This window comes from Mustela erminea, chromosome 9, assembly GCF_009829155.1.
Source record: "Mustela erminea isolate mMusErm1 chromosome 9, mMusErm1.Pri, whole genome shotgun sequence".
NCBI lineage: Eukaryota > Metazoa > Chordata > Mammalia > Carnivora > Mustelidae > Mustela > Mustela erminea.
Genome location: NC_045622.1, coordinates 14,040,441 through 14,057,222, shown reverse-complemented (window position 1 = coordinate 14,057,222; position 16,782 = coordinate 14,040,441). Strand labels below are relative to the sequence as shown.

The 16,782-nt window shown below is 52.8% G+C and overlaps 1 protein-coding gene across 5 annotated transcripts in view; it reads left to right on the top strand.

Moving 5' to 3' along the window:
* Positions 1 to 14,681, top strand: part of TMPRSS13 (transmembrane serine protease 13) — a 28,864-nt gene extending 14,183 nt beyond the window's left edge. For 4 of the 5 annotated variants that reach the window (XM_032357288.1, XM_032357287.1, XM_032357290.1 and 1 more), the window contains 11 exons: positions 610 to 648; positions 744 to 866; positions 1,809 to 1,938; positions 3,698 to 3,790; positions 4,804 to 4,847; positions 6,034 to 6,196; positions 7,027 to 7,199; positions 9,768 to 9,866; positions 12,130 to 12,272; positions 12,412 to 12,564; positions 13,243 to 14,681. In XM_032357288.1, the coding sequence (XP_032213179.1) occupies positions 610 to 648; positions 744 to 866; positions 1,809 to 1,938; positions 3,698 to 3,790; positions 4,804 to 4,847; positions 6,034 to 6,196; positions 7,027 to 7,199; positions 9,768 to 9,866; positions 12,130 to 12,272; positions 12,412 to 12,564; positions 13,243 to 13,269 (1,187 nt within the window). In that variant the 3' untranslated portion in view covers positions 13,270 to 14,681. The remainder of the gene's footprint in view (positions 1 to 609; positions 649 to 743; positions 867 to 1,808; positions 1,939 to 3,697; positions 3,791 to 4,803; positions 4,848 to 6,033; positions 6,197 to 7,026; positions 7,200 to 9,767; positions 9,867 to 12,129; positions 12,273 to 12,411; positions 12,565 to 13,242) is intronic. The other variant, XM_032357289.1, reaches the window with a different exon arrangement.
* Positions 14,682 to 16,782: the final 2,101 nt, after the last annotated feature.

Here is a 16,782-nt window from a genome sequence, read left to right as displayed (position 1 = left end):
CACCCAAGGGAAGATGTCTCCAGGCAGGAGGGATGGCATCCCTAGTTTGAGAAGAGGTCAGTGCTCCAGATGCAGGGAGTCATGAGGCTGACTTTCACAGTTTGCAAAGCTTGTACATTTGGGAATCAGCCATCTAGATTTGCTCTTTGAGAGGAAAGACATTTCTAAAGACAAGTAATGGGGCAGGAGCTGATTGAAGGAGACATCCCTTGTGTAGGGGAGGGGAAGGAGAAGGAAAATCCAGGAGATTTGAGACCAAAAGAACAGCTTTCAAGCAGACAGCATGGGGAGTGCTTGTGCATCTGGACGGCAGAGACAAATTTCTCTGCTATGACCTGCAGAGCACAGAGAAGAAGGGATATGCCAGAGGGGCTCCGAGAGGGGGCTCTGGGATTCTGGAGGAGGGCTTTCTCTGGCTGCCAATCTGGCCCATGTAGGGCACGGGAGCTCCCAAGCCGTACCCACCTCCACCCCTCCCTCCCTCGTTGTCCCTCCCTCTCTTTCTCTCTCTCTCTGGGTGGCTGCTCCAGTCTGCCTGGTGCTGCCCTGCTTGCAGGAGCTTTCTGGGGCATTCTGGAGCATTTCTGAGCAGCCTTTTTCTCCATACAGATGGGGGAAGAGAGCCCCAGAGTCCAAGAGGGATTGCAGGTCGGTGTCTCAGAACCCCCAGGGCCTCGGGCTGCTCAGTGTCTTGTCCACCTGGGGTTGGCAGTGACCCGGCTGTGTGCTCCGTTGTCTTCCAGTCTATTTCTGGCGGGGCCACACGGGGATCAAGTACAAGGAACCAGTGGAGAGCTGCCCCATCCATGCTGTGCGCTGTGATGGGATTGTGGACTGTAAGCTGCGGAGTGATGAGCTGGGCTGTGGTAAGGCTGCTGGGCACGGGTGCATGTGTGCCTGAGTGTGTGTGTGTGTGTGTGTGTGCGCGCGCGTGCACTCTGGTGACTGCAAACCGCATATCAGCTTGAATTGGAGGCAACGCACAGAGCGTCGGAAGACCTAGGTTCTAGTGATAGTAGACTCAGGTCTGAAACCTGGCTTTGAGTGCTGTGTGACTCAGGCAAGTCACTTACCATCTCTGGGCTTCATTTCCCTAAGTTGTGAAATGAGGGAACTGGACAAGATTAGTGGTTCTCAGAATCTGCCCACTCCCAAGTAGCAGGTAAAATAGAGCTACTCCAGCTGGAGGCAGATGTGGGGTCCAGAGATCTGCCCACATGCCCCATCCATCTAGGCCCCCATAGGTGACCTCTGACTTGGCAGCCCTATGGTTTCACACAGGCCGGTTTGTAAACAGCCAGCAGTGATGAGCGCAAAGATCTCTTTGCCCTTGGATGCTCAGGGGGCTTTCAGTGCGTTGTTGACGCTTAGGCTCAATGTCGGGGTCCATGGGAGCATTTCCCTGTGTGTCTGTGTGTGCTTGCCCGTGAGCACACCACTCTCTGACTGAACACGCAGTCAGATTACAGGCCTTATTCCCCTTGCCACTCTCTTGTTCGGGCATGCTGCTGCCTTCTTGGGGCGAAGGCTACTGGCAGTGCTCATCCCTTTTCCCAGCACTGGTCCCCTGGGTCCTGTTGCAGAGAGAGCTCTCTGCCCTGCCCCGGCCCCTACCTTGGCTCTGCCTTTATTGAGTGTCCTGGGCTCCTGAGCCCTGGCCGGTGGTCATTACCTCCTGGCTCTGGCTCCCAGATGTTCCCCAGGCCATAGCGAGGAGCCCCAGGACAAGAGCATCTAAGAGCCCAACTCAGTACATTCCTCAAGAACCGGGTGCTGAGAGCCCGCTCTGCCCTTTTCCTGCCCGGCAGTGAGGTTTGACTGGGACAAGTCTCTGCTTAAAGTCTACTCCGGGTCCTCCCATCAGTGGCTTCCCATCTGCAGCGACAGCTGGAATGAGTCCTACTCAGAGAAGACCTGCCAGCAGCTGGGCTTTGTAAGGTAAATATCCCCCCAAATGTCCCAGGTTCAGAGTCGTCCTGGGTTCTCTGCAAGGGCCCCTCAGGCTCACTGTGGGCAACTCATTGAGAAGAGTCTTGAGGACCAGGGCTGAGGGCACTAGCTCGGGACACTCCTGTGTCATTCAAAGGCACAGTGCCCCTGGGTGCCCAAGTCTGGGGGCAAGTTGTTCCCATGAGGCCAAAGTCGTGATGTGGAGATCTGTCGTAGGACCTGACACTCCCGTATGTTCTCTGCATCGAAGTGGCTTTGTGTCCCTGGTCACAGTTCATGGTCATGGCAGCCCAGCAAGGGGGGGTAAGGCTTTGAGCACTCCCACCGGGAACCAGAGGTTCAGGCTCTGCACTCAAGCAGTTGTGGCTTGAGCTGAAACTCATCGAAGCGGGGAGGAGATGAGCAGGTGTGGCCAGGTGAAGTCTTAAGAATCTTCTTGGCTCTAAAGATTTCACACCAAAGCAGGTGCTCGTGGGTGGAGCAGGGAGCACTTGATGGAGTCCTGCCTTCTTCCCTTATTTCTAGGCCACATAGCCAACTCCATCTTCCTTCTTGGTCTGAGTATTGGCGTTCACCAATATGTGTGGGGTTGTGGGGGGAAGGGTTTCAGCTGTGGACTCTCTGTTGAAGAAGCACCTTGAAACCCAAGGCTGGGAGGCCAGGACTTAGAAAGCCTGTCCTCTCCCTTCCCTCAGCCTCAGAGTTCCGATCTGTGAGAGGGAAATCAGGGGGATGTGGCTGGAAGACGGACATCTTTAATTATCGAGTTGTACGACCTTATGCAAATCAGAACCTCCCTTGGGCTTCAGTAGATGGTGTCGCTTATTCCAAACACATAATTGAGATTTGACGCGTGCCAGAGACCACGGGTACCCTGACAAGATCCCTGCCCTTCCAGAACCTGCGGTATGGTGTGGGGGAGAGAGGCTTAAACCAATAGTCATAGCATAATGCTATGCGTAATGGTAAGCACTATGGGTACGCAATGGAGAGGGAGCCTGACCACACCTGGTGGACAGCAGGGAACAGAGGAACCCCAGGAAGAGGAACAGCATGTGCAAAAGGCACGCACTCATTCAGGGGTGCACCATGTTCCAGAAATTCACAGAAGTGCCACGCAGATTGTCCATGGATCTCCCACATCAGAATCACCTGGGGCGGGGGGGGGGGGTTGTTAAAATCAGACTCCGTGGATTAAGATTTAAACCCTGCTTAGCAAATGTCCTGAGGTGATTCTTACATACACTGTGGCCTGAGGTCCAGTAAGTGAGTACCAGGTTCTCAGATTTTCATGTGCAAAGCCGTAAGATGGGGATCTTAAAAAGGCAAAGTCTGGCTCAGCAGCTTTGGGGTGCTGCTGTGGTGCATGGATCACAGCTTGGCCAGAAAAGGGCCCGGCTAGTGTTTCTTGAATTTGCATGTGTATCAGAATCCCCCAGAGAGCCTGCAAAAACATAGAACTGGAGTTCCTGATTCAGTAGGTCTAGGGTTAAGAGGACCCAAGAATTTGCATTTCTAACAAGTTCGCAGGGGTGCTAATGCCACATCTCCTGGGCTGGTGCACAGGGCTGGGGCGGGGGGGTGGGGTGGGGGGGGTGGGGGGTGGGGAACAGTGGTGGAATGTGTGGGTGGGGGCAGGGTGTGATGGGACTTACCGGCCCCTGGCCTCTGCCAGCAAAACTCTAATGTCAGCTGGGGCACCGGGAGTGAGGGCAGGCTTATTCTTCTTTCCCTCCCCTCCTTACAGTGCTTACCGGACGACCGAGGTGGCCCACAGGAATCTTGCCAGCAGCTTCTCGATCTCCAAATACAACTCCACCCTCCAGGAAAGCCTCTACAGGTGTGGTAGTGTGGGCCAGGCTGCCTGCCTGTGAGCAGGGAAAAATGGGGGAGTGCTTTGAGTCAGGGAGTCCCTCTCCTTTGGCCTTTTTGAGACCCAGCCTCCAGGAGTCCATCTGAATGTCCTGAGCATCCCTGAAACAGTCCCCATTTGCCACCTGTCCCCTGACTTGAAAGTTATTGAAGTGTGGTGCAGAGAGAACCTCAAGGTCAGCGGAGCCCCAAGCATTCATCTGTTTGTTAGAGACCGTAAATAAACCTTGGGGCCACCAGTCTGCTGGGTGTTTGGACTGGGAGCCACTGTAGGGAGTGGGCTTGAGGTGGGGAGGGAGAAACATCGCTGGGGTCATGGAGGGTGGGGAAACAGGAGCAGGAGGAGGGGCAGGTGCATGTGACCAGGGACAGGGAGGCCTGGCTGGGAGGCCCTGGCCCCCTCCTGGGCCCTGCTATCTGTCATCTCTGCATTGCAGACCCGCCCTTGTCCCAATCCCACTCAGGGGAAGGTTGAAGGGTGCTCCACCAGCTAGTGGTGTTTACCTTGGGGAGGGAAAGAAGAAGCCAGGCTTCCAGAGAAAAAGGGACAGGGAGGGGAGGGGAGAGAAGAGAATGAGCTGTAGCCTGGATGCCTGCTTTGTGCTAGGTGTTTTGCAATCTACATTGCCCGTGGAGCATTGAGGAACTGGCCGAGGAGAGTCAGGCCACCTGTTGTGCTGTGGAAAGATGCAGGACAATGAAGTCATTAGTTCAAAGGACAGGGATCTACCCAATGCCTGCAATCTCCCATAAGAAAACTGAGGGGGTGGGGATGGGGACAAGAGTGGGGATGATTTGCACTGAGCCATCCCCATTTCTGGAGAAAGCACTAGAAGGGTCTGTCTCTCTGGGAGGGAGATCAGAACCTCTATCTTATGCAAAGGAAATGGAATAGGAAGTTAGAGGGATTCAATCAGGGAAGGCTTTCTGGAGGAGGTATCTAAAGTGCCCTTTTCCCATCTTCTGTGTCCCTTTGTACAGGTCTGAATGCCCTTCCCAGCGGTATGTCTCTCTCCAGTGTTCCCGTAAGAAGATGCTCTTCTTCCTGGACTGTGGCCTGTGTGGGGTGGGAGTCAGGGAGCAGAGACATGGGACCCCTCTAGGGGAGATGGCCAGCCCGGGGGGTCCCAACAGGAAGACAGTCTTCAGCAGCAGGCCTGCTTCAGGGCTGAGGTCCCTGTAAGGCACTGGGACAGTCTCAGAGTAGCACTTCTCCTTCTCCTGACTCTGCTCAGCCCAGCAACCTTGTTCATACGGGGGAAGCCCTTCAAATCTCACGGATTCTGGGAGGTGGAGAGGACTGGAGGGCTAGTCTGGATCAGTTGAAAGCTCCTGTATCAACAGATGTGGAACTAGATCTAGGGCCAATATTTACTGAGTACATTCTACTCTTATTGACTCTTGATAAATAATTGCATTTCATTCTCATGAGGCAGGGCCATTACTGTCCACTTACTGATAAGAGACTGGCATGTTTGTCTCACTGCTGGTAGGTTAGGAGCTGGTATCTGACCTTGGGTCTGACCCCAAAACCCAAGCTGTTGAGCAGCCTGTATACATGTGCTGTGTTCTCAGTAATGACCAGGTGGGCGTGCTCCCCTGAGTGGGCGGGCACAGGGCTACAGACAGAGGGCCCACCCTTCGGACTACTACCGGTTCTTCATTCTCTCCCGCTTTAAAGAGAAAAGGAAACATGTCCTAACAGACTCCAAAGACTACCCTCCTTGTCCACAATTTTGGGGAGATGACTCCAGAACATGGTTGGAATGTCCCTGTGGGGGTACATACAGGGTCCCCAGTAGCATTAAATGACCCCCTGGGGAATCATATGGGCACAGACCCACCTGCACAGCACGGCAGCCCTGGGATTTGCCATCATGATGGTATGGTGCTTGGCACAGTCCCCCAACTTCAGACACTTTAATGAGCATTTGTCATCATTAAGGAAAGAATGAATGAGTAGGAGGAAAGAGGAACTTGCCTGGGATGAAACTCCCCGCTGAGTGATCCCAGCAGTCTAACCCTCCCCATGGAAGCTCTGCTTTGGCAGGAAACAGCTGGGCCACATCAGATTAAGTGAGCAAAGCTGTGTCCATGGGCGGGCACGTGCCCTCAGGATGGGGCTGCCTGAGCCTGCCCTGGGTCCAGGGAGCACGGGAGCCATTCTGAGAGCAGCAGAGGTCACAGTTCCTCACTTCTGCTTCTCCCCAGACTGTGGACTAAGGGCCATGACGGGGAGGATCGTGGGAGGGGCGCTGGCCCCAGAGAGCAAGTGGCCTTGGCAAGTGAGCCTGCACTACGGCACCACTCACATTTGCGGGGGCACGCTGATCGACGCCCAGTGGGTGCTCACCGCTGCCCACTGCTTCTTTGTGTGAGTGCCCGAGGGGCGGGGAGCACCAGGGAGGGCTGATGGCAGATGGATTTGTCTCTCAGCAGAGAGGGCTTTGGTCGTGAGCCCAGGCCCCCAGTCTCAGGACCACGATCTGCAGTTACTGTTGGGTCCTGGGACTGGGCGTTGGGGCTACTTGTTCTGAGTGCAGCCCAGAATGAGAAAATAACCTGGATGGCCTAGAGGGAGGGTGAGGCAGGCAGGAAAAAACGGTTTAGGAGTCTTTCCCGAAGAACAAAGAACGGGGTGAAATAAAAAGGCTTTGGGTTTGTTACCGCTTCCTGCAACAGGAACTTCCGGGGAGGGAGCCTGAGGAACAGAAATGCTATCCCAGGGAATCAGGAATGGAGGGATAGGGGTCGAGGGGAGGGTGGTGCTGTGAGCTTCTGACTGTCACCAGCCAGTCTAGGCCCCTGGAGCTGGGGGGTAGGAAAGGGCTCTGAGGATAAGGTGTCAGGGGCACTAGCTTCCCCAGGAGGGAGTGAGTCTCTGGCAGGTCACTTTGTCTTGTCTACAGCTCCATTTCTGCTGACCTGTCCTGTCCACCTTATAGGAAGCTTGGTGGAATGCAGAGGAGACAGTGGGGGTCATGAGGTGCTGGGTGGCCAGTTAAGGACTGGCTTTTAGAGAAAGGGGGGGGGGGCTTGTTTTTGAGTCCTGGGCGAAGATGGAGCGTTCCCTTTTGAGGTCATTTCGTCCATCCCCCTGCCTGTAAGCTGGTGCTGCGGCTGTAGCTCCCTGTGCATGGCAGACACTGCCAGGGGGCCCTGCCAGACAAAGAGCTGGACCATGCTCCCTTGTGGCTCTTGCAGGACCCGGGAGAAGGTTCTGGAGGGCTGGAAGGTCTACGCAGGCACCAGCAACCTGCTCCGGCTGCCTGAAGCAGCCTCCATCTCCCAGATCATCATCAACGGCAACTACACGGACGAGGAAGACGACTACGACATCGCCCTCATGCGGCTCTCCAAGCCCCTGACCCTGTCTGGTGAGTCAAAACCACGCCCGCTTTTCCAGCAGCCCTCGGAGCCCAGCCTTGCCACGTCCATAGGCCCTCTTGGGGTCCCAGAGCCTCAGCACGGTGGAAGCCAAAGGCTCTTAGGAATCATTTAATGGAACACTTCTCTACTTTACCATTGGGGAAACTGAGGCTCAGAGGCTGGAAATAAGGTTGTGCCAAATGACACATCTTACATTGCAAGTTGATGACAGAGATAAGGCTTGGGTACTGGTCTTAACCAATATGAATAGATTGAATCGTTCCACACATATTTATTGAGCACTTAACAGGGGCCAGGCACTGCGACAGGCAATTTACAGCTGCATCATTTACTCTTCCCAACCTATCCTGTAGAGCAGGTACTATTATTAGCTTCAGTTTATACTTGAGGACATGGAGCCTCAGGGAAGGAAAATTACCCAAGGCCAGAGTCCTAAGTGGTCGCCTGCTCCAGGATGGGATCCAGGCGGGTCTGCCTCCGGAGTAAAGCTCTTTGTGCTGGCAAATTGGGATCACTGCAGCTGGGAGCACAGCATGAGCACATATGCAGACAGTGAACTGCCACGAGGTTGGCCACAGGACAGAAATGCTAGGGGAGTTGTCGGGAGATCAAAGGTTTCATCTATGAATTCACTCACTCATGTGCGCGCTTATCAAATACTTACCGTGTGTCTACTGCTATGCTGCGCGCTCTCCAGTTGAAATTGCAAATAGAATGAAATGGGTGATGCGCAGCCAGTAGAGGCCAGTGACTCGATGGTGGGGACAGCTGGGGGAGCCGACATGGCACAAGTGGGGCTTCTCTGGAGAAGGATCTCTAAGGTGGACTGGGCTTTCTGGGCTCTCTGGTTAGTCCTGACTTTCTCGTGCTCTGAGCCTGTGAACTGGTCTTTCTGGGCATATTAATTACAGAGGCAGTGTCAGTCCTGAGTCAGACACTAGGTCATCAGAGTGGGGTGAGGAGGAGGAAACAGCCTAAGCTCGGTTGGGCGGGGCTGGCCCAGGGCCACGCCCTCCCAGAGCCATGCCCACAGCGGGCCAGTCTCCTCCACTTTAGCCTATCAGCCCATTTTGTGGCGAGGGGCCGTCTTCCGTGCATGCCTTACCCTTCATGCCCACCTAAGAGGAGCAGTCAGTTTGCAGGACCAGAACAGGCCTTTCCAATCTTGCCAAACCCAGACTCCATTTCGCTAACCATCCTGATCTCCCACCACCGCAACCTCCCTTAATGTTATTTGGAATTCCAAATCAAATTAGGTAATCTGTAAAACCAAATGAAAGCTATTATAACATTGTGTATGGTTTTCAGACTGTGGCAGTCCCTCTACAGACTCATAGGCCCCTGGGCAGGAAGCACACATCTAGACTGAGAATTACAGTTTAGATTTATATAGTCCTATGGTCAGACCAGGTGCCCTGATTTTGGGTTTAGAAATCAGGGTAGATTTTCTTAAACTCCTTTGGCGGGCCAAGCACTTTCAAGTCACAGTTCTATCGAAGAAAACTTGTGAAAATTCACTGATAAAGTTAATTCCCCCCATAAAAATGAATGGAGGATAGAACCATGTTACATTTCTTTTAAAGACCCTGTATCTTAAAAATGGGCATATTTTAAGAAATTATGTTTTGCATTTTTTGGTTAATGATTGATGCCATGCCTTCATTTCTTTTTTGTTTACTCTCTAGCAGACAAATGTGTTAGACCCCGGTACTTAGAGCCCAATTTATAGGAGAAGAATCTAGCGTTCATTCCCTCTCCCACACTCCCGTCTTCTGTGTCACTCCTTCCTTTCTTCCTTTCTTTGTTTGTTGAGTACTTTGTATGTGTCAGGCACTGTTCTAGGTGAGCATAAGAAACCATTGAGAGCATTGCAAACATTCTATCAGCTGGTATTTTCATCTTGCAAGTTGGAGTTTGGTGGCTCACGCCCTAGCATAAAGATCCCAGTCCTCAGAAAGGCTGTGACGTGACGCACAGCAGCACCTTCTAAATGTTTCTGAGCCTGGGAGCAAGTGAGCAGGGGTTTTGTGGTCCATGCCTCTAGGGATGTGCTCTTCCCACTTGGGGAGGTTGAGTTGGAGGAAGCCCCTCAGTTGCTGACCCACCTGTGGGTGCTCTCCCCAGACCTGGCTGGACACATCACTGAGAGGCCATGGTGCTAATGCCTGGGACTTGGTCTGCTGCTGCTCCCTCCTCTGACGGATGGGCATGGAGGAGGTTCAGCCGGGAAAGCCACTCATAGAAGGGAGATCCTTAGAGCCACCCTGGTATCGGCGTGGCACAGGGGAGCTTCCAAGGCATATGCTTCTGCCCACAGGGCACTCACTGAGATCAGAATGTTTACGGGAACTCTAGCAGCAACCCAAAGGCTGGAGGGTCAAGATAAAGTGCCTGAGTTTCTTGCCTGGTCTATTCAAGGCCCTAGAAGTTTCTGAACCATACTGGGGCAAGGAGGGAGGGTCCTAGGACCTGGATACCCCTGTCCCTCCCTAGTACTATCCCAGCTGATATCTCCAGCCTTGACCTTGCTCTGATGTCTTGAGGTCTTGTTGCAGCTCACATCCACCCTGCCTGCCTCCCTATGCACGGACAGACCTTCAGCCTCAATGAGACCTGCTGGATCACAGGTTTTGGCAAGACCAAGGAGACTGATGGTGAGAGGCAGAGTTGTTGGGCTGCGTGTGTGTGTGTGTACATGTGCATCTGTACAGAGTGTGTGGGGGTGATGTGTCGGGGTGTATGGAGGAGGGCCTATCTAGATGAGGGTTTGGGCATAGAGATTCATGGGCCTGCATGTGGGTATGTGTGTTCACATCACCCCCACACATGGCAGACCAGTTTATATTACATCTTGTAACCCATGTTAGAAAGTTTTGGTCTCCCAAGTATCACCCTTAACCCTTCTCCCCATTTTACAAATGAGGAAGCTAAAGACCTTTGGGGCTCCGTCATTTGCCCAGGGTCACCCTAGTTGTTTCTGATAGACAGAACTAAGTCTAGAACAGCCTAGAATAGTCTAGAACATGCCAGGCTGGTGCTATCTGCATCATACTCCACCACTTGCTCACAGAGCCTGGGTTGTTTCTTACACTTTGGACTAACTCTTCCATGGAGAAAGCCCCCATTAAATTGCAGTTATTTTGAATTTTTTTAAAAAGTGAAAATGAAATGAGAAAAAAAAGTTTTTGTTTTTGTTTTTAGTATATGCAGCTTTAGTCAATCAAAAGAAAAAGTCCCAAATGTGCAGGTGAAAAAAATGCCAAGACACATGCTTAACTAATATCTGCCACTTTCACAGAAAACTTACCTTATAAGAATATACAAAATGTGTTTATGTACAGCGTGTACCTAGGGGCCTATATGGTTATTTCCTCAGAACTCTTAGGTGCCACCTCCTGGCGAAGAGGTCAACACTTCATTCACATATCTTTACCAAAAAAGACTAATTGGCAACAAATAGACTATTTGACTGTTGACAACACTGTACATCCTCTATTCAGACCATGTAGGCTCCGCTTGGTCAGTTAAGATCCTCCCATCAATGCAGACAACACCAGGTACCCATGTCCCCCTACATGCAGATCCTACCAGGTGTCTGTGTCCCCCTAAACAGCTTCACACGGAGTTCTCCCAAGTGAAATCCTGTAAACCAACCTGAGACAAATGTGTATGAATGTATATACCTGAGCAGATGTCAAAGTAGTTGGTCTCCAGCCAAGACCACCTGGAGACCCCCTATAATCAAACACGCTTGGTCCATTGCTCACAGCACTGAGGGGGAACATATACCACAGGGAACCATGGACATCTTAATAACAGAGTGCTAGGAAGGACTTATTGTAGGGGAGGGCGGCGGTTCAAAGAAGTGGAACATTTCTCTAGATTGGATGCTTTCGGGAAGCAGGGATAATTCTTTTTTTTTTTTTTTTAATGTTTATTTATTTATTTGACAAAGATCACAAGTAGGCAGAGAGGCAGGCAGAGAGAGAGGGGGAAGCAGGCTTCCTGCTGAGCAGAGAGCCCAATGTTCGGCACGATCCCAGGACCCTGAGATCATGACCTGAGCTGAAGGCAGAGGCTTAACCCACTGAGCCACCGAGGCACCCAAGCAGGGATAATTCTATGATTGGACATCCTAATAATCTCATCTAGGAGTTAAGAATAAGCAGAGTCTAAAGCTATAATCGGCGAGGAGGCAGTAGCCATTCCTATTGGCTGGGAGAGGGGATAGTTGCCGTTATTTGTGGTTTGTAACCTACCTTGTTTTCATTTACCCTTAAACAAGATTATGAAGTGGAGTGGTCTTCTTTCGCCTCACTTTATCTCTATTGCAGAGTGATCTTTGCTGATGTTGGTTCTGTAGGATGGTTTATGCTTGGCCCCGGAGCACGTGGCTGACCTCACAGAGAGCCTCTGGCCAGTTGCAGGTCTCAGGGCCTCCTTTCCCTTGCTCAGTGCAGTGGATGGTGACTAGCCTGGGAGCAGACTTGTTCTGGTCTCGGCTCCATAACTGACTGGCCGTGTGACTGTGGGCAAGTCACGCCTTCGGCCGTGAGTTCCTCCAACTGTAAATGGATTAATTATACCTCATTAGGGCACATAGTTACTGAAAACAAATGAAATGATGTGTTTGATGGTGCTCTGCATACAGAGAAGATTTTGCAACATGAAGGCAGCCCAGTAGGCTTGTGAGTTTGTGTACATGTCTGTCTCTATGTTACATGTAGTGGGTTGTGTGTGGTGTGAGGGTGTATGTGGCCCTATGTTCTGGGAGGCCAGCCATGGGAATGGTAGCCTCTGCTCCCAGGAAGCTGTGAATCTGAGTCATGGGGTGGCTGGCTAGAAGGTCATGAAGGTGTCCAGATCTGGTCTCACTCCTTTCCCGTCTTCTCTTTCCTCCACTCGCCTTCACTGAAGAGAAGACATCCCCCTTCCTCCGAGAGGTACAGGTCAACCTCATCGACTTTAAGAAATGCAATGACTTCTTGGTCTATGACAGTTACCTTACCCCAAGGATGATGTGTGCTGGGGACCTCCGGGGAGGCAGAGACTCCTGCCAGGTGAGGGGCTCGTGTACTGGGAGCCAGGGGCCATGGGGGAAGGCTGGGGTGGTGGTTTCAGAGTGAGAATCAGGTGCCCGCCATTTCCTGCTCAAGGACCACCTCTCCTACCCTGCTGAGATGTGTGTTCCCCCCACAGGGAGACAGCGGGGGGCCCCTGGTCTGTGAGCAGAACAACCGCTGGTATCTGGCAGGAGTCACCAGCTGGGGCACGGGCTGTGGCCAGAGAAACAAGCCCGGTGTGTACACCAAAGTGACTGAAGTCCTCCCCTGGATTTATAGCAAGATGGAGGTGAGTGTCTGCCTGGGGCAGACTGGGAGCTCCCCAAAGTTGGGGTGTCCGGTAGAGGGCCCCGGCTTTCCCCAGAGTCTTAGCAAAGTTCCCCTCACCCGTCGTGTTTGGAGGTGTTCGGAAGTGTGGAAGACCGGGACAGGATAGGAATCCAATGTTGGGCCAACCCCAGCGGCCTAGGTTTCTTACCTTCTGTTTCCTTCCTCTGGAGGGATGGAAAGGGGTGGCCCCAGGCTGGACCCCAGCGGCATGTCTTCTCCCCAGAGACAGCCACGGTGTGAGTTCACACAGCTGATTGGAGCGGTGTATGAAGGAGGCCTCCCTCCTTGGCAGGGAGTTAGTCTCATGGGTATCTGGGGTGCAGGGCTTCACCCCCACCTCTGCTGACCCAGAACAGCCCTACCTTCCCTGCACCTGCCATCTTAGCCCTAAAGCACGAAAGCTATGCTCACCTTCCCTCCTCTGCCTGAGAGAGGGGAGAGCAGCACACAGAGCTTGGGTGGCTGGTCCAGAAATCCAGCCTGGTGGGTCTCTCTGCTTCCACGGTTCCTCCTTGTTGCCTCTCTCCGAGGAGCAGTGCCCAGTGACAGCTGGACTGAATGGCAGGCTCTGAACCCCACCTTCGACATCTGTCTTCCTGACCCAGCCTCATCCTGTTCTCCCTGTTCTTGTCCTCAGAGGGAGGTGCACTTCCGGAAATCCTAAGCAGCTGGACTGTCCCACCTCACGGCACTGGCTAAAGTGACTGGGCCATCGGCAGTGTCATCTAGGCTAAAGGCCACCTGGCACCTTCGTTACTCCTACCTCTACTATCTGCTGCCTCTGTGAATATGCACACACGGGTGTGTATGTGTGTGTACATGCGTGCACATGAGTAGATGTTGTTACTCTCCCAAGGTCTTCAGAAACCAGAAGAGCTGTCAGCTCTTCGCAAAGCCCAGGTTGGAAAGCACCTGGAGTTAATGGTTTGGGCTGTGTGGAGGTTCCTGCAAGGGTAGCCTTAATGGACAGAGGTGGTGAAGCCCAAACAGGGCCCCAGAGAAGGGCCTGGAAGTCCATATTAGGCATTCTTGCTCCTCTGACCGTGACTTGGAGACGAACCCAGACTGCGTGGTCACCAGCAGCCCCGGGGACACCCGGGTGGCAGAGGGCCTGGGCTGGCCCTGGCGGGAAATGTCCCCCTTTGAAAGAGCTTCCTGCTCTTTATCAGACCTCGTGCTGGTGCCCGGATGTGGAGGGCTGGCTACATGCAGCAGTCCAGGCTCAGAGGCACTGGGGCAGATTTTTATTTTATTTTTATATTCAAGAAATGGAAGTAGATGCATTTTATAAAGATTCTCCAAAACTTCCAGGCGCCTGAAGCGCTAGCATCCATCACCCCAAAGACTCCAAGGGGCTTCTGGGAGTTGTGCCATTCCAGAGTCCTGCAGAATGTTCCCGACCTCAAGGGACCAGATGAAGGAGCCGCTTTGGGGTACTCGGTAGGGAGCCCTCAGGCAGGCTGGTGAGCAGATCCCTCACAGAGAGCCACACGTGTCGCTGCATCTGAAGGCCACACCAGGGCGTGAAGAAATGGCTGCTGCTTCTCTATGGGTGTCAGAGCCTAAGAGAGTCCGGGTGGACAGGGTTCCCTGTCCAGTGCCCTCCTGGGCCTTTTGTAGTTTCTTCTCCGCTTCTCCGCTTTTCAAATTCTCAGTTGTTTCAGAAACCGGGCATTGACCCCAACGCTGCCGTGAAGAGAGAGCCGACACTGTCTCCAGGCCCTCCAAACAGTCATATTGAAGGATCTGAGGTTCCCTGCTCCCTTGAGCCATCAGTGTGTCTGGTTTCCATGCCAGCCAGAGGCCTGGGCCTTCGCCACCCTCTCCTCTGGGCTACCTGTTCTTGCCCAGCCCCATTCTCCTCACCTTCCTGGGGCCTGCCTCACGGTGCTATGACTCTCAGAGGCAGGGTCCACGCAGGTCAGCCCAGCCCAGCTCAGGCAGGCAGCAAGGCTGGACAGGGGCCGAGGGAGCCGGTTGCGTGTTATCAGGGCTGAGGGTGGGGGAGGGCAATGTTCATGTCTACGGCAGCCCCGGCAATGGTCTTCAGCAATAAAAGTTGTGTGACCTGAAAAATTTGTGATTTGTTGTTCTACTGATACCCTGCCCACCCCGGTGTCCAGACAGCCTTTGTGGGGGTTCTTAGGTTTGGTTCCTCAGCTGTGGGTTCTGAGTGTTTATTTGGCCCACCAGCCAGCCCCCGACCTGCCATATCAGTGCCTACTCTGTATCAGGTATCATGACAGGCTCAGGGGCACAAAGACTATGACAGTGTCCTCAGGAACTCATGATTGTGACTCAGTGTGACGGAAGCTATGACGAGTATGGACAGCATGCGTGGAAGCTACCAGTCGCACCTGGAGAGGTCAGGGAGGGCTTCACAGAGGACGGGAGGCTTGAAAGGAATCTTAAAACTTAAGTAAGTAAAACTTCACCAAACCAAGCCAAACCCGATCAAACAACCAAACAAACAAAACCAGACAAGGATGGGTGAAGGACAATCCAGTGCTTGTCTTTTCTCCTTTTCCCTTCTTCCTCTTTCTCTTCCTCTGCCTTTGCAAGCTCAGAGAGAGGCGTGATTGTAAGAAGCTTCCTCAAGCATTTCCAACAGAATTGGATCGGTGGTCCCATCGGTTTCTGAAAGATCTGTCCCTTCTTGCTCCGCAGTTACTTTCCTACCTTGAATATATTGACCTCCATCACTGCGACCCATGGATACACGACCAGCGTCACTGGGCACACCCCTGCTTCTGGCCACGATCACAGACGTCTCCAGGCCTGCGTCCATGGGCCTGGCCTTCGGACACCTCAGATTTGGTTTCTTTACTCTCTCATGTCAGTGGGAGGGGGAGGACGTCCCACCTTCAGTTCTTTTCTGGCTTCATCCCAACAAAAAGGTGTGGGGGAGGGGCAATTGGCGGGCTTAGCATATTAGCAAGTAGGGAGAACACAGCGACCCCAATAAGAGCCCACGGTTTCCCACAACTTCCATGGCTCAACCCAAAGCTTATTTCTCATCCATCTCAACGTCCAGCGAGGAGGCTTCCTGCCACATTATTTTTCAGACCCTTCTCTCTGTCTGGCTTCCTAGGGCATAAGTAACCTCTAGGGGTGCAGGTGTGTGTGTGGGAGAGATAACCTCGAGAAAAAGCAGTATCTTAATAGGAAAAGAAAAACACTTTCCTTAGACACCAGACATTTACAGAAGCCATAAGAAGCATGGAGTAGGGTGATGGGATTTCCCAAATCTGTCCAAAATTTCCAGAAAGATGTGCGTGTCTCTATTGGTGGAGGCTAGTGGGGGTTGCTGGTGACACCATCCTCGGGTCCCTGGATCCCAGGCATCTCCAGGTACCACTCAGACTCTCTGGCTTTGTCAAGTCCACTGACTGCTGAGTTTACCCCCCGGGGAAGGAGGTGAGTGTACGTGAGTGTGTTGGGTGTGGGGCAGAGACTAAGTCTTTGGAGGCAGAGCCGGTCACAGCCCAGCAGCCCATCCTGCTGCCTCTGGAGTTTGGTTCAGTTCCCAAGGGCTATTGTTTCCCGTAATTGCTTAGCCAGTGTCCTGATGCACTTGGGGGGACATTGGGAGATGCATGTGGAGCACTTTCTGTAATGATAATGATGAGGATAATGATGATAAGAGCTAGCACTTGCTGAATGTGTGCTATATACCAGCTGCTGTGCTAACCACCTGATGTGTCTTATGTCCCGAAAGCACAGAGTAGGCACTATTATCCCTATTTCATGGATGAAGACACAAAGGCCAAGGCAAGTGAGTTAAGCTTCCCCGAGCCACACGCCTGCTACAGTGGTAGAGCTGGGCTTTGAATCGAGGCTGTCCGATTTTAAAATCTGCTCTCCCAAGTCAGGTAGGTCTTTTCTAGCTGAGACGTTACAGGGTCTGCTGCTCGGCAACGGGTATCTTTCCGTTCTCCACCGGGCCTCTGCCGTGGGAGGGCCAGGGCGGGACAATGCCACAGAGAAGGCTGGGCACACCCCTCAGAGTGTCACAGGACCGGAGGCTTAGCTCACCCAGAACCTGAGACAAAAGCATTATGAATGGGAGGAGGCCTCCTGACTCTTCTTGCACCCACGTCCCAAGTGGATGCTTTCTGGGAGGTCCTCCTCTGCCATAATAAGCTGTCACCCCAGGATACCTCCATGTCTCCTCAGT